The sequence below is a fragment of the Xenopus tropicalis genome, chromosome 1 (assembly GCF_000004195.4).
Source record: "Xenopus tropicalis strain Nigerian chromosome 1, UCB_Xtro_10.0, whole genome shotgun sequence".
NCBI classification, from domain to species: Eukaryota; Metazoa; Chordata; class Amphibia; order Anura; family Pipidae; genus Xenopus; species Xenopus tropicalis.
Window position 1 is genome coordinate 80,143,283 of NC_030677.2, and position 18,084 is coordinate 80,161,366.

The following is an 18,084-nucleotide window of genomic DNA, read 5'->3' on the forward strand; positions in this document are numbered from 1 at the left end:
TAATGCCAATTAACTGAGAAATATAATTTCAAATGTAAAATAATTTATTTTCGGAAATGGCAATTATTGCTGTTTATTGATTGTCTGTCTCCTTAGGAGAACTGCTGTCTGTCTATTATATACACTTAGTGCAGTATACTGTGGTAGAATGATATATTTCACTAGGTTTGTTGGTGATACAACAAACAGAATATGAATAATTTCATTATGGTCTCTTTAGTATGAAATGCATGTGGATATTTTAGAACACATTTTATGTATACACTGGTGTTATTGTATCCTTAGAAAAGAAGAAACTTAGAAATTCAGATTGTCCACTGTGGGAGAGACTTCTACAAGGTCCATCAGGAAAAATAGCAAGGATGTTCCTCATGGATAGAGAAGCAGAAGAAATAAACAGTGATGTGTGTATTTTATTATTGTTCTGTTATAATTATATGCTTATGAACGATAATTGAATTGGTAATTTTTATATTTTCATCTCCTGCAGGTAGCACAATATATAAAATTTAGCCTTCCACTTCTAGAATCATTTTTGAAAAAATTAAATGAGGAAGAGGAACGAGAAATTCAAAGAACTATGGACAAGTAAGTAACTGAGAGTTGTATCAGTTTGATTTGTCACCACCTGGGTGGGAGGCTTTAATACCCTCTTGAATTTATAATAGACAAAGTATATGTTTAATTAGTGGTGTTTTGTCAATTATAGGAAAAAAGTACAAGAAGAACAATATTTTTGTTTATTAGAAAAGAGAAAAAGTCTTCTTGATGATGTTATAAAATAGAAATTATTAGTGATGAGCGAATCTGTTCCAAAACGGCCAAAAATTAGCGAAACGGCGAAAATATTATTTTGTCGCCCGCGGCTATTATTTCGTCGTGCGGCTATTATTTTGTCGCCCGCGGCTATTATTTCGTCGCATGCCTATCATTTCGACGCCCGGCTATTCTTTTGACACCCGTGACTATTCTTTTTTGACACCGGCGTATTTTTCCGCTGCAAATTTTTTCATCCGTTTTGCGAAACAATCCGCCAATGGCGAAATGCGGAAATTCGCTGCGAATCCATGCCTGGCGAAACATTTCGCCCATCACTAGAAATTATACAAATTATTTCTTGCCTTCCTTTGGACCAACTAGCAGTTAGGCAAGTTAAATATAGGCATAAAAGGTTAATCTTGATAGATGTGCGTCTTTTTCCTTTTAACTTACTATGTTACTTTGTATTTATGGTTTTAATTTTTTCCTTTCAGGTTTTTAAAAGAAAAAGCAATTTTACTTCAGTGCCTTAGAAGCAAGCACGTTAAAATGACAGAAACTACTGTCTAATCATCCATTACATGTATAAACAAGGCTCACAAGATTCAATGAAACTGAATACTTTTGGAGATCTTCTAAATGTATTGAGATTAACCCAGATGGATTACAAATAACACCTTTGCAATCTTCTTTTGAGTGATCCAAGGAACTTTATGGAAATATACAGAATGTACTATTAGCACAATTAGGCATTTCATGAAAATCTATGGGAAATCCATGTACTATGGCAAATAATTTTGATTTCTCTATTAAAAAGAGAGAAGTTTTTGTGACTTGCCAATGCTATTTAATGCATTCAATAAGAACTCCTGTTTCTAGTGTAAGGTTGCTACAGGAGTATTTCTGATGTTTTTTTCTGTTTGGATATATTCCAGTTATGAAGCATTTCAGTTCTTTCATTTAGGGTATTTGAATGTCAGTAACTGCATAAACTTGCATAAAGCACATAAAAGACTGAAAACAGCAGCTGGGATCAGTGAGATGCTGCCAAGAGTTCTGTACACTATTATAAAACGTTGCATTACATAATATTGTGGTAACTTTGCACATTGCCTTGTTTCCTTTTGTTTCACATTCAAGTCATTCAGATGTATTTATTAAACTGTGAAGTTGTACCTGTCAGAATAATAATAAAAAAAACTGTATGTTCAGAAGAAAACTAACATTATTTAACTGACAAAGTAAGGCATTTGCCAAGATTTATAGGTAACCTCTAGCTCAAGATCAAGCAGATGAGTGGCTCATTTAAAGATACAGGACTGCAATTTGTAGAGGATTTTGAATTTTCTATAAATGTAGCAGTGTGTAGGGATTGATACCTGTTAACGATACCACAATTTTTAAATTAATATTGGTTTTTTTTCTCTTTTTTTTTTTGGTTTAAGAATTGCTGTTGCTTTTATTATTCCCAAAACTGAATAATCTGGTTAGAAGAAGCTCTAATGCTGAGCAAACAGGAACTTAATTGTTTAGCTAGATTTGCATTGTTGTTTATTTATTTTTTCATTGCTTACCATTCCATTGAGATCCTCTGCTTTTTGTCTTCCGCCCAAACCAATGTTTGGTTACTACAATAGATGGGACCATAGCAACAACATTTTCAAATACAAATAAGAACTATATGTTTAAATTGTTGAAAAACCATGAAGAAAATGAAAATTCTCATTAGCTGTATATAATACACAGTTGTACATCTCCTGTAATGGATCAGCTATATTTAATTTCTTTTTTAATGTCTGTTACTTTTTACACGCCTTTCCATCTTTAACTTTGTACCTTAGGCTGATGTCAGACGTGTCGTATTCTCAGCAAGCCGAATGATATATACAATATAATATATCCTGAAAGAAAGATATTTTGTCTTTTGAACAAAAATATTTTAAAGGTGATCTAAAGGTAAAAACTAAGTAAGCTTTATCAGAAAAGTCTATGTAAATACAGTCATAAGCACTAGCCAAAAAGCTGCCCTGAGTCCACTATTGAAAGACAGTATTTCTTGTCTCCTTTATTTTAAACATGTTCTTCGGTATCAGACCTTTAGGGCTCCTTCAGGTTTGGGGCACAAGTCTGTGCAGCTCTCTTCTCTCTCCCTTTTCCTGCTCCCCCTTCCATAAGAATTCTCCCCCCTTCCTTTGGAATGTGTGATCTGAGCTACCAACGTCTAGAGCTGCAGCAGTAAGCTGTGGGAGACCAGGCTAAAATCGCAGCTGCTATAGTAAGAAAACGGTGGGAGGGTCTAGGGCTCTTTACTCATGTATGGTAAAGCTTTCTGCAGAATAAATATAGTGTTCTAGGTGGCACTAATGTGGCTAATCTAATGGCAGTAAAATGCCTTTCCTTCTCCTTTAAGTAACATAAAGATTTAACATCAGTACATTTTTCAGGTCCAAAAACTGTTGGTCTAGTTACATAGTTACATAGTTACAAAGTTGGGTTGAAAAAAGACCAAGGTCCATCAAGTTCAACCCTTCCAAGTGAACCTAGCACACACACAAACATATACTGACCTATCCATACACTTACATACATAAATGATATACACCAACATCAATACTAACTGTAGATATTAGTATCACAATAGCCTTGGATACTATGCTTGTTCTAGAACTCATCCAGGCCCCTCTTGAAGGCATTAACAGAATCTGCCATTACCACATCACTAGGAAGGGCATTCCACAACCTCACTGCCCTCACCATGAAAAACCACCTACGCTGCTTCAAATGGAAGCTCTATTCCTCTAATCTATAGGGGTGGCCTCTGGTGCGTTGATTGTTTTTATGGGAAAAAAGAACATCCCCTATTTGCCTTTAATCCCCTCTAATGTACTTGTACAGAGTAATCATGTGTGCTGCCTTGCACTCTCTGCACATGAAAGCAGGGTTTTTTTTGCAGCCAGACCGAGACATCTTCTCTATTCAGGTAGAGTACATTAATATGAAGGAGGCTTAGAATATTTTTTTTTACCCTTTAAACTTGTGAAAACAATATAATCAGCCCAACAGAATGTTTGTAAAAAATCCATCTGATTTGGACCACTGTGGGTTGTAATAAGTAAAATATTGATGGTGTAATACTAATAAAGTAAATCAATTTTATTCTCTGAGAAATAACTGAATAAACACTATAATATTTAGGACGTACTCCCGTTTTGTGGGAATTGAAGCATTATGGGCATATCAGTTGTGTTTCAGAGTATCTCATTTGGTTCTGATGATAATGATGAACGGAATTCTATGGGTCAACAAAGCTTAGATATAACAATGAAAAATCATGAAGATTTTGCTTTCCTGTTGGTCATCTGACACTGCTATGCAAAAATAAGATCCTCAAATCAGGATGCATAAAGTGCATAATGCAGACTACAATAGTCATTCTGCTGCTTTTTGCTTATCTAAAAGAAACTAAGTTATTATGCATGTCTTTAAGTACATCCTTCTGCAGCCTGGTTCTTTTCCTATTTTATCACTGCTCTCTGCCATTTTATCACTATTGTATCAGAATCACAGTCTCAAATAGATGTTTTATTTTTGTTGTCCTTCAGGTCCTTTCCATTTATTATCTCACTGTATAACAAAGAAAAAGAAAATTGCCAGTGTGCATTCTGGCAGAGATGACAGCTACCAGAAGCAAAATGTGCCAGTGCTCAGTCTATTCTCCTTTTTAGGGTTGTCTGTTAGATTTGACATACAGTTAATAGCCTAAAATAACTTTACTACAGATCCTCCTTTTTTACATTTAAAAAGGCCTCATTTACGTATATGATAGCATGAGCATTACCTATTATTTAAAGCTATTGTATGGGATATATTTTGTTGTATTAAAAGGTGTAAGTCTTACAGTTCTGGTGTGCATGTGACACTGAGACAACAGAATAATATATGCTATATATTTTTTTTAAACGCTTTATTTATTGCAACAAACAGATGAATGCTCTGAGCAAATGTTCATTTTCAGCTGAAGAAAACTTTTTTCTGTGTTTGAGAGATGGAAGATCTTCCTTGGTCAGTTTGAAGGCTGCACAACAAAAGAAATTGTGAATTTAGAAGTTGTTGCAATGATTAGAAAATGTTAAACATCTAGTTAATTAGAACTAAATATTAAAATAGTAATAAAACTGTGTCATAATGTAAAACACCACAGCACTGTTTAGAAGTAAAATTCATTTTTATATGATTATTAAGTTTAGTTTTCAGTAGAGTAACTGCTCTTCCAAAGCTAAAATCTGCCCACATACTTGTACAAGTTTTGTTCAATGTCATTTGGCCATCACCTTCTTTCCACCCCTGTAAGCCTCTTTATTGTTACCAGATCACTTAAAAATATCACAGAAGCCATCAATAAATGCTAAGCACTGGGCTACAGTGATTGCACACTTAATCAGTGCAGCCCTTATAGCTGTATTTTCTAAATGCATTCCTGATATGATCTAGTATTCTTCCTTTCTTGGTCCCATCCCTCTGACACAACTTTTGATGGTTACCCACTCTGTTACCTCTCAGTAATGTGTCTGTATTAAACATGATCCCTGCTTCAACCACAGTTCAGTAAAAGCAACAAACTGTGCTAGACATTAGTACCCTAAGCTGAATTCCCCTGTTCCCCATTCCTCAACAATAACAATATGAGTTCAATAATTTCTCTCACTATATCAATACCAGTAACATTGCAATTGTGCAATTGATTACATCCAAAGAGCAGATGAACAGGATTTACGCATCAGTCCTTTTGGAAGATCTCTAGTAGTATATGAAAGTGAATGTCCACAGAATAATAGGTCTCATTTTATCTCAGGACATCAGGAGTTATCACTGAGATTCCCCTATGACACTTGACAGTCTCTAACAATTCAACCCATTCAACCTAATTCTGCTCAGCTCATGATATGTTCATTTGTGTACAATGTTGTACACATCTGTTTAAGGCATTTGACCTTACCTGGCCTTTGCTCTTATGGATGGAGTTTTTGACAGTGTTCAATCAGTGGTTTTTTCTGCAAGGTAAATAAGATAAGAAGTAAGACAGTAAGTAGGCAAGCTTACATGAAAATGTGGTTGTAAGGAAAAGGGTATTCAGTAACACACTCAATCTGTGTTGTTTTCATGATACAAAAAGGACAAGAGTGTTGCCATACCTCTGTATCAAAGCACCCCTGGTGTTCATCTGCAGTACAGCATTTCTGAACCATCTTAAGGAATTCAGCAGAACATTCATCAATGTGATTTTTCTCCATTTTTGGACTGACTTGAATCAGTTTCACAAGGAATCTATAACCAAAGAAAAATACATATATATTAAGTTATTTCAAGCTTGGGGAATCTAATTAAAATGTCTTCTGCAATCATCTCTTAAAGTGTAAAGGCTATGTACAAGTGATAAAGGACTCTGGGCCCTTACATTGCCATATACTGAGCACCTGTACCTAGCCCAAGTACAATTGACACTCTGTCCTCTGTGCTGGCTAAAAAATCTTGCACAAGTGGCACAGTGAAGAGCTTAGTAGCACAAGGGGCACACTGACTTGCCTGCCTGGAGCCATTTCATATGATGTAGGACATGGCATTAATTAAATACCATAAAAAAATGAAGACCAGTGAAACATGAGATACAACTATGCCAATCATTTACATCCTTAACATTATTATAAAGGTAAACCTTAATGCTCTTAGCTGAGCAAGCTGAAAGTACATTTAACTACTTCCTGGGGACAAATATATATTGTAATGTAACTGCTGTATATGCACATACATACTGTGATATGGAGAAACTCATACTCAACTATCTGCTTTGGAACGTGTGCCTTTTCTCCTTTTTCCAGCTTGAATGACTGCCCCCATGGCTACACAGCAACTTATTTATATAAACTATAGCAGCAAATCTGTAGCAAACACACAACTTTTACCAATGCAGACTATATGATATTTCTTTTACTTTAAATGTCTTTCATTTTTTGGAGTTACTGGTCCTTTAAACTGTCCTAAAGCCTGCCTGGATCTCCATAGACTACTATGAATAGTGTAATTATTTTACAATAATCAAACTGATGTAAAATAGTAGAAAATTAGTGGTGCCCTAAAGAAGTATTTAACTTTTAATTTGTTATAGAATGTCCTGTTCCTAGCAACTTTGCAACTGGGCTTCATTATTTATTTTTGACAGTTTTTGAATGATTTGCTTTTCTACATCTTTCCAGCTTTCAAATGGGGGTCACAGACCCCAGTAGCTAAAAAAACAATTGCATTGTTTCTAAAAGTTCATTTAAAGGGGAACAACCCCTTTTAGGCAATTCAATACGATTTATGTGTGCTAAACTGTTCTCAAAGAATTACATCAAACAATAATGGCAAAAATATTTACGTCTGTTTGATATGCTGTTGTTCTTTCTCATTAGCAGTGCATATCTTGTCATCGAAGTGAAATGTGTCATCAGTGACTGGGGGTGGTACATAGTTCGTATCCGGACCAAGAGCAGTAAAGCATGAACGCATCCCAGAATACGAGTCACTGCAGCAGTGAGCAACTCCATCATTTGCAAAATTCTTCTTTTGCTTTTCACACAGCTTTCCAAAGAGTATGCTAAGCTTTAAAGGGAAGTGAAAAACAGGACATCAATATCAACAATCTTTAAAACAGTGTTTGTTAAATAATGACAAATTATATATCAGCAATATTTTACGTGTCAAAGGCTCACTATTATATATATTTTATACAATAGTGAGTCTAGTATATTATTTTTTTTGCGACCATTATTTTTTCTCTTTACATCAGACTTTCTATCTTGAAAAGTACCTGTCTCTATTATGCACAATCCAGTGGACTTAAGAGGATGCTTAATTATGCTTTTTTTTACTAACTGCTTTAATTATTTAGAGTTTTAGAGATGTAAATGGTTTATAGCTGTGATTCCTTAACCTAAGCTGTTTGTTATTCTCGCAAGTAAATGAACCATACTAGATGTCTGTAGCCCATTGCAAACAAGAGATTCACTTGTCCATAGTAAACATTTCTAAGGTTAAAATGGTTGATAATTCCTTAAGAACTATGAAAATTATACTTCACATCTGTATCTACATTACTACTGCATGTTATCAAGAAGTCATATGGGATTACAGTTAAACAAGTGCAGTAATGTGAAGTCAGTCATATGTGTTCAGAAATGGCACCATTGTAATGGTGTGTTCTATGTACTCAAATTGGCTTGGAAGTGTGTGTAGAGTAGCTGTATTAAATATATTTTAGGTAACTATACTATAATGGTAACTAGCTGTGCACTATATTTGGGTTTATTGAGTAATGTTGCTGGGCTCTATGTGCTTAATATCAGTCCCCAGATATGATATTCTAAACGTTTTTCTTATGGTGCTGTGTTTGTTTGTAGGTGTGTGCATGTTTGTAGATGGGTGGACAAAGAGTCAGTATTTCATACATTATAAAGCTGTAATTAGGTTATATAGAAAAAATGCACTAGAAGTTGGCAGAAAGGTTTGCATAAACCCAAGCAAAACATAACAAACAATATATACATACGTCTCCTTCTGCACATGGCAACCTCTGGTTTTCTGGTAGGGCACAGCAGTGTTCACCAATATCTGCCATTTGGTGTGCTAATCCAATCAAACCTTTACTTGATACTGTGGGCATTTTCTTGGCGTACCTTATAAGAGCGCTAAAACAAAAGAAGAAAAAACTTAGGGGCAGATTTACTAAAACTTGAATTTATCTCATTTTATTTTCAGGAAGTTGAAAACTTTAGTACCCAAGGCCTCCGTTGTTTATTCTTCTTCTGATCCTGGCCTCTTCACACTTCTATATAAATTCAAATTCTATTCTGTAACCTACTCCCATCTAGTGTATTAAGTATATAAGTTCCACACAGGACGCTGTCACTTTGCTTGTTTGACAAAAATTGGAAAACTGGGCAGCAAAATGGAAAATGACGTTCAATGTTGAAAAGTGCAAAGTTATGCGCTTTGGTAGAAATAATATAAATGCTAGTTATATACTAAATGGCAGTTTGTTGGGTTATCCTTAATTGAGAATGATCTGGGGATATTGTAGATAGCAAGTTGTCTAATTCCAGGCAGTGTCATTCTGTGGCTACTAAAGCAAATAAAGTGCTGTCTTGTATAAAAAAGGGCATTGACTCAAGAGATGAAAACATAATTTTTCCTCTTTATAGGTCTCTGGTAAGGCATCACCTTGAGTATGCAGTGCAGTTTTGGGCTCCAGTCCTTAAGGTAATACTGACAGTAAAAAATTACTCTTCAAAATATTAATGTACATTAAAAGTCATACTGATCGTTTTTTACTGACAGTACTGCTTTTGTAAGTAATTGTTACTTGAACCTAACTGTTGTGCCAATCTGACTGTACCTTCCCAGCTTGTAAGTTGTTGCTTTTAATGCTAATGGACTATGGCAGCACAAATATGCCAGCCTCCTCACAGAGGAACATGGGGGATCAGATAGGTATTGTAAAAGCATTGGGCAAATACTTTTATGGCAAAATTATAAATAGCATTCAAAGACAATGTTATGATAAACGCAAAAAAAAGGTTTAATTTCTGGTGTCAGTGTCTCTTTAAGAAGGATATTAATGAGCTGGAGAGAGTGCAGAGACGTGCAACTAAACTGGTAAAGGGGATGGAAGATTTAAGCTATGAGGTGAGACTGTCGAGGTTGGGGTTGTTTTCTCTGGAAAAGAGGCGCTTGCGAGGGGACATGATTACTCTGTACAAGTACATTAGAGGGGATTATAGGCAGATGGGGATATTCTTTTTTCCCATATAAATGATCAGCGCACCAGAGGCCACCCCTTTAGATTAGAGGAACGGAACTTTTGAAGCAGAGTAGATGGTTTTTCAAGGTGAGGGCAGTGAGGTTGTGGAATGCCCTTCCTAGTGATGTGGTAATGGCAGATTCTGTTAATGCCTTTAAGAGGGGTCTGGATGAGTTCCTAAACATGCATAGTATCCAAAGCTATTGTGACACTATAATCTACAGTTAGTATTAATGTTGGAATATAGGGTTTATGTGTGTGAATGTATACATAGGTCAGTATATGTTTGTGTTTGAGCTAAGTTCACTTGATGGTCTTTTTTCAACCCAACTTACCTATGTAACTAGACCAACAGTTTCTGGACCTGAAAAATGTACTTGTGCTAAATCTTTATGTTACTTAAAGGAGAAGGAAAGGCATTTTACTTATATACTTACTTATTATATTTGTGCTGGGTTCAGGAAGGGTTGAACTTGATGGACTCTGGTCTTTTTCAACCCTATGTAACTATGTATTCTATAGATAGGATTCTTATATACAAGGCTCTAGCCAGGACAATAAGTTTCATTGAATATAAATGACCATGCCACAACACCCATATCTCTCCAAGTGCAAATAAACAAAGAAATAGGATATCTATATCTGTGAAACTTACTCATTTTCAAAAAGGTATTCACCATGTTCTTGCAGAGCATCACAGTTTTGTTTCAAATATGCAAATCTCTCCTTGGCTTCATTTAAGAACAAGTTAGCCTAATAAAAAAGGATAAGAATTCTAATTAGTAATGAGGCCTGTTTCACTCTAATGCTTATCTAAAAACATTTGGGGTTTAGTTGTTTAGTAACTACACTGCTTTTCAGGACCCCATGCAATAACAGGGCCACCTACTGTACAGCTATACCACTCTAACTCAGTTTGGCTTAAGTACACACTTGGTTTTAAAGAGTTAAAAAAAAAACCTACTGCATCCTTGTAGCAGTCAGGAGGATTGTCTGTTTTGCAGCACTTGTTAAGCAAAGTTTCATATTCTTTTGCAGATTGCACAAGGAATTCTTTAGACAATTCCTGGTGTTTTCTTGACACAGCATGGAGATATCTATAAAAAAACAGGCACAATTCATAATAATAATGTAACTACAGTACAGGTAAAGCCTAGGTAGTCTATAATATTGAATGCAATGTGATATTGAAAAAAAACTGAATCAACGCCATGTTACAAATACATTACAAATGCCATTTTGCAGCAAAGTTAGTTTGCATATTAGGCTGAAAAATAACTTATATGTCCAATCTTCAGAACTGAAGTTAAAACAAAGGGTTTCCTTTGCAATGCCGAAATACATTACTGTAACGTAACAGAGCTGTTGGCTAGACACCTCTAAACATAAATACTACTACTAATTTTATATTATATATTTATTATAAATTTTATTTCTACATTTTTGGATGCCGGATTTTCAGTAAACATTGCCAAGGCATGAGTAGTAATATCAGTAATATCAATTTCCAATCAGCACATTACCTTTGTCTAGCCACTGAAAGCTGAGCTCAGACTGCATGTTGTAGTTTGCAGTTTTAGCAAAAAATGAGACTTTGTTTGGCCATTTAGATGCCTATAGTATGTAGTGCATAATCCACTATGTATGTAAACTCTCTACAAGATAAACTATTTAATAAAAAACTTCTTGATGTCTAGTAAGTCAGTTGCATGGTGTATATTACAATGTGTAACACATATATAACGTATTATCTTTACCTGCCCAAGAAAACCTCTTGATTCTCAGCATACTTCTCACACACGTGTGGGTCCTCTGTAAATTCTGTAATTGGTTTAGATAATTCAGCAGGAACTTCATCATTTTCCAAGGTGACGATGCAGTATGAACGCTCCAGCACTGGTAGATCACAGCATTTTCCTAATTTGGATGATAACTCATCTTTATGGTCACAGGTGTGCTTAGAAAGCTCCATCTATCAGAATGGAAAAGATTATTAAAGGGGTTGTTCAACCTTGAGTTGAACGCTGCAAAACTATTTATAGAGGATGTACAGAATACACTACTTTTAAACAAAAAATCTGGTTAAGGATAGTATTTTGCATGAGGCAGTTACAAGCATTATCCTTGTTTGATATGTTTCTCCTCTAATCATAGTAATTATGATGTGTGTTTTTAACACACTATCAAGCCATGTGTTCAGGGCTGGAACTAGGGGCAAGCAGAAGGACACGTGCCTAGGGCACAACAGGCAAGGGTCGCTAGACATGCGTGTCGATGTAATGTGTCCTCCCCTCTTGTTACCATTGTGCATTGCATCACTTCCCCCTGATTGTGACCCTATCTTGCTCCCCACCTCACTGTGGCCCTATATATGTTTTCCATTTCATAACACCCCATTCCACAGCAAGTGAGCCGGATTTCACTATCCATATCATTTTGTAAGACTTTTTTCTATTGAATTACTCTTTATTTGTATTCTGCCTGTATACGGTCAGCTTTGACAATTAAGTATATACTTAGAGAGTGTGTGCTATATAGCAATTAATTAGCCTGGTGTGATACATCAGGTCTCTTAATCAAAATTGCTTACCCTCTCAGACATGCATTCAAACATGTCCCCATGACAACAATCCTTAATAAAATGTGTTATCTCCTCAGTAAATGTATGGGCAAGCTTGAAGTCAGACTTAGGATATCTATGGCTCACTCTGGCCAAATTTCTGGAATACAATATATAGAAATTAAGAAACAGATACATACAATGTAAGTCATTTCAATCAGAGTTCACATATATGCCAGTCTCTAATTAGACACTATGAAGAAGAGAGCTCTGAGTCTCTCACATTATTTTAGATATACTTACTATGCCATGAATATGCAAGGCTGTGCTAATGAAATATGATAGTCTGGCGTATATCAAAATCATTTGCAAAATCATTTTGGGTAGAGTGGCAGATTAGTATAATCTTGCACAAGTGTTATCATTCTAATTTATATGAATTGATTAATTAAATAGATATTGATTCAAGGGTCTTTATTTGTACCTCTTAAAGTAAGTAAATACTAATTTTATACAACCCCAAAATTGTTAAGAAGAGTGCAGGATCACAGCCAGAATTTGCAGGGCACGGAGTTATTTTAAAGCTCTAGCAGTCTTAATCCAATACTGGTACTCTGTTGTCACAAAACTATAGTGCTATTAGTGATGTATTATGAGCCCAAATATCAAGCTAATTTACCTACAAATGTACACATTTTAGACAGTATAGATAGCAACTTACATTGCTTTAAGTGCTCTTTCTTTATGAGTATCCAGAATCCAGCAGAAATGTTTTTGTGTATCTTGAATGGAATGAGTTTGTTTCATAATTTCCTTAATCTATAAGGTTAATAAAAAAATTAACAACATGATTAGAAATAATGGCATCATACAAGGAGAACTGCAAATCTCATTGTAAGAAACAGGTTAACACTTAAATATGTTAAAATATTTGTGGCAGAAATTATTTTCTAAATATGATTATTTCTACAATTGTCATTTGTGTTTATGGCCCAATGGTGGGATGCAATGAGAATGCAAATGTAAGCATATTTATATATTCATACCATAATAATAATTATTACAACAGAAAGTGTTTTACAAATCTTCATCCATTAAAAAGGATGTGACTATTTAAGGAGTATAAGTAGCTTTTGTGTTGCTTTAAGTGATTTAATTGCAAATAATGTGCTGCACAGGTAATATGCTTACATAGGCACCAAATATACCATAACATAAAGGGAATTATAATATAAAGCAGAATGCGGTAGCTTTTCACAATGTGGTAACTCATCACAACTTATTAGCAGTTTGTTATCACCAGTATAGCACAGCTGGAATGATACACATGTATAGTTGTTGTTGGTTATTGCCCATAGAAAAATTTTATCATCCATGCTACAGTATAAACCACACAAGTTTTTTGGCCTCCCCCTAGATTTGCACTAGCTGTTACTTTCAGAAAAGTCTGGATACAACAAAAGGGCTAAACTCCACAAGTATTTCTTATAAGAATTTATGGGATTAATTTAATCTGATCCTCCATGCAACAGCATGCAACACTATGCAACAGCAAGAGATTTTGTACGATCCTTCAAAATCTGATCTCCACAGATCAGATAAAGTTGGATGAAGTATTTTGTTCCTGCTTCAACACATGTCAATATATTTCAATGCAAAGAAAAAGTCGCTTCAACTGGTGTGAGAATATCGCATTGACGCAGATGCAACACCTGCCAGATGGAAAACCTTACATGTAGTTTATACATTGAGCAAATACATGCAATTTGCCGCATGCGTTTTGTCAATCCGCAAAAAATGTTTGTGGAGTTTAGCCCTAAAAAAATCTTTATTTCCACCCTACATGTCTACAAATGTGTTGAAATGCAACACATGGGCATGTTAAAATGGCACTGGGAAATGTGAAATTACTGGATTTCTGAACACTATACCTTTTCTTTGAAGCATTGTTCCTTGTCTTCTTCTTCACAACAATGTTCAACAGTTTTCTGATATTGCTTAGTTAATAATAGTACTGCTGGAGGATAAAGGTCTGGATGGTGTCTTGCCTCCTCATGGATGAACCTATAGACAAAAAAATAAAAGAGAGTTTAGGTAAGTATCCAAAACCTCATGTACATTTTCTAAAAATGAAAAATAAGAGTAACAATAACTATTTGTTTAAAAAAGCGTAAAAATAATGTCACTGGCCTAAAACCAGTTGAGTACATGCTACAGTGCCTTTTAAATACAGTGCAAAAAGAAATGGCTTTCATTGCTTGCAAAAAGAAATTGTAGATTTTTCAAATAACTTATAAGGTATCTGTTGTAATATAGGATTTTGAGCAATTCTGGTGCATGTGTTGATCTGGTACATAAGTTGATCTTCAAAAATGCTAAAACAAAAGAATTAGACAGCAAAACCTTTTCCATTTCATCTAAATAAAATAGCAAATGAATTGGATAAAGAAAATTGTCATTGCCACAGGCCTATTTCTTGTATTATAATAATAAAATCATTTTCTAGAGAATGGTGAATGCATGCAGGTCTTAGTTTAATAAAAAATATATAACTCTATATTAGAACATGTGTTTTGAAAAAATAAAATAAAGTGTTCATATTTACACTGAGAGAAGGTCATCAGGGTGTTCTTTGAACAACGTGCAAGTTTGCTCAGGTGATAAAGTCTTTACCGGAGTATGTTCAACATCTCTGTGCTCCCTGAAGCACTCTCCTCTCTCTGGATCTTGCTTAGAACAGCAATCTTTGGTCCACTCATAGTTAACACCCACCTTTGGATCTGCACAGAGTTTGTCATAAAACAGGGTATCCTGCGAAATAATAATAAATTAGTTTGCAAAATAGCACAAAAACATAATTTTCTGGGAAGTCACAATAAATGGCTGCAGCAGTGTGTGAAATGTGGCAAATCAAGAGCACAAGTTTCTGTTACCCAGAATGCTTGGGAACTGGAGCTTTCTGCATAAGTAATGTGGAGCACCATGCCTTAGGTGGCCTCTTAGCTCCAATGCATTAAGTTTCTTGTGTTCTTGCTGAGAAATGTACAATTTGGTCCCGAGTTTTGGCAAAAGGTTCAAAATGTGTTGAGCTAAATTGCCCTAGACCTGGGCGTGGCACATATCTAGAGTATAATGGCCAGAGGGTTGAAATGCTTGAAGAAGCAGTTTATAGTAAAAGTGATTCCTGCTTGGAATTTTATTTTATTTTATACTAGGTTAATTGAATTTATGTTTCAGATTTGAGAAGTAAATTATATTTCCTTTCTACATATATACCGTCTTTTTTGATAAATGAAGGCAATAGTGTTTTCTGAACAGAAAAATGTCACTAAACTAAACTGTTGAGAGTTAAAGTAGATGTATATGCACAGTACACAATCTTATATAATTACTTACAATTTTTTTGTCACACTCTGGAGTTTTATCATTTCCTGTACAGCTCTTGGCAAAGTCAGTAATTTCATTCACCAGTTTAGAAAGCTCCTCCAATGAACATTTCTGGAGATTCTGTGAGACAATAGCCAATGTACTGCAAAAATAATAGTACTGAATTAGGAACTCATCCACCATATTGGACTCATGTTCAAAGTAGGCAGTCAAAATAAAAGGCATCCAAAAGAAAACACATTCAAAAGTATTATAGTGAGCAGTCAACAACTAACCTAAAAGTCAATTCTGTAAGGGTACCTATTAACCTACTGAATATGTCAATGTAATTTACCTACACCCACCCATATGAACATCACTGCATTCTAGCATTGGAAGGACAGTCATCTGCCACTGATGATGAACAAAGGGTCCCAAACCACGAGCATAAGTCATTATAAGTATTGGAGCATTCATTCTAATAGAACACCTTTAAATAAGAAACCACCCTAAACTAAATTTAAAGAATAGAGTGAATATTCCCTTTAAAGAGGAAAAAAATATCATACATAAATCTCATTTTCTACAAAAACAATTTTAAAATAAAATATACAATGCCAAAGAATAATTCTATACAGCATAGGGGTGATCTTAAAAAGTCAAGTAATAAATGAAAACTCTTTGTCTGTACTGGCAATACTAGAAAAAAAATGTATGTCTGCTTTAAGCATATCAGGGTCAATCCAATGGCAATCCTAGACCATAAAAAACTATAATTATTTGTAGAAATAATTCTTACAGTCCTTTGAAGGTCCGCTCGGTCAATTCATTGAACACATCAGCGATATGCTTTTGATGGTCTTGATCTACAAGAAAGGCATTATTAAGGATTAAAAATAAATATATATAAATATATATATATATATATATCTATAAACCTGAAAATGTAGCTATTTACTTTTGTATGTATGTAGTATGTATGTATATATGTACATACCATTAAAGTGTGAATGGCAATTGATAAGTCAAATAAACTTGATAACTTTTTAATGAAAGTCATAATAACTTAACTTTACAGATGGCACATGCTTTGTATCTCTTTCAATAGCAATACCTTTAAAGCAAATCAGTTGTGTGCTTATCGTGCATGTTTTGTTCTACTGTATGGCAAAATCTACTTTTTGAAAATATGCAATTATACAGACATCCTTTATATGACCTGGGTAATTCATTGTGAACTACTTATGCAATTTAGAATCCTCAATTTTCAAAAAAAAGAATGCTGTTTATTATATAAAACACAATAATATGCAATAAAATCTTTGGATTTTAATAATGATTAATGTATTTGAAATCTTACCTGCATCTCTTTTTAAAATAATCCTTGATTCAATTAACGAGGAGCTAATTAACAGACAAATAAGGGTGATCCACTTCATGACTGGAGGTGTATTGGGTGGGGACCTCATAGAAGCCTGATCTGAAATGAGTGATACCTCTTGCTTTATACTATTCCTAAGAGAGATCTGGAAAATTATTAACCTATCAAATTGTTCTGTTGCAGTTTTTTAAGCTTTGTGGAGTTTCCTAAAGTCAAATAATGTATTGCTGTTGCTGTATATTGGATGCTGCTCTTTGAAAGACCTTGTAAATTAAAGGAAAAAAACTATCATGGGCAAGGCAAAGTCTTGGGTAATTACTGAACAAAAGGTTAAGCAAACTGATCTTTGTGTATACTATGTACTGGTCTGTGCCCCAAATCTTCATTTAGTCCAATTATATGCAAAGGTCAAACAGCCTAATGTGATCATTCTGTTTGTCCTTTTTTCTTTGTAACATTCTTTATTAACTGTAATGTATTTTTCTGAAATATGTTTATAGTTAATATTTCACTGTACAGATATGAGATCCTTTATCTGGAAACCCATTATCCAGAAAGCTCTGATTTATCAAATACTTCAAATTTTCAAAAATGATCTGCTTTTCCTCTGCAATAATAAAATAGTAGCTTGCACTTAATTCCAGCTAAGATATACATGAAAGACAGCAAAAAGTCTAAATGTACTCTAGAACCAAAGACCAGAAATGAATAGAAAGCGGTTGTTACATACAGAGGACCATTAGTAGAAGGGTCTCTGAGATTCTCTACATTCTCCAATGTAGCTTCCTAACAATAGAGGCTGCATTTAAATTTATGAAAATCTAAAGCAGATAAATCAGATTTATCTTCTCCACTGCTAATAACCCTAGTGCTTTCTCAGCCTTTTAGTAAATCCCTAGAATAGTAGGCCAAACTTCCATCTGGTGATAGCACCCAAATCAATGCTTTGGTCAAGGTACACTTTCCCAAACATAATGCAACTAATCTGGGAGTGCCCAGCCCATAAGATATAGGAAAAGAGGGAGTCCATACTTTATTTGTTCTTAGAGTGCTCCTGCAGCTCTTTTTGTGCCTAACTCATCATAAAAACTATACAGGCACTTGCTACCCCATGTTTTAATATACCATGGACAATGTATATAACGGCGTAATAATTTTAGTACAAAAACACCACACTATAAG

At 34.7% G+C, this 18,084-nt stretch overlaps 2 protein-coding genes across 3 annotated transcripts in view; one reads left to right on the forward strand and one right to left on the reverse strand.

The window, feature by feature from the left end:
* Window positions 1–1,978, forward strand: part of rassf6 (Ras association domain family member 6) — a 28,267-nt gene extending 26,289 nt beyond the window's left edge. The window contains exons 10-12 of one of the 2 annotated variants that reach the window (XM_012959542.3): window positions 286–404; window positions 491–588; window positions 1,254–1,978. In XM_012959542.3, coding sequence (XP_012814996.1) covers window positions 286–404; window positions 491–588; window positions 1,254–1,329 — 293 coding nt within the window. In that variant the 3' untranslated portion in view covers window positions 1,330–1,978. 2 annotated transcript variants of the gene reach the window in all.
* Window positions 1,979–4,706: 2,728 nt separating this feature from the next.
* On the reverse strand, window positions 4,707–16,978 carry alb (albumin). The gene is given in 15 exon segments (NM_001004887.2): window positions 4,707–4,834; window positions 5,756–5,810; window positions 5,952–6,084; window positions 7,175–7,398; window positions 8,345–8,483; window positions 10,251–10,348; window positions 10,560–10,692; window positions 11,353–11,567; window positions 12,186–12,315; window positions 12,877–12,974; window positions 14,087–14,219; window positions 14,761–14,966; window positions 15,552–15,684; window positions 16,321–16,387; window positions 16,882–16,978. Coding segments are annotated over 14 exon segments (1,830 nt in total). The 5' UTR covers window positions 16,961–16,978; the 3' UTR covers window positions 4,707–4,834; window positions 5,756–5,768.
* Window positions 16,979–18,084: the final 1,106 nt, after the last annotated feature.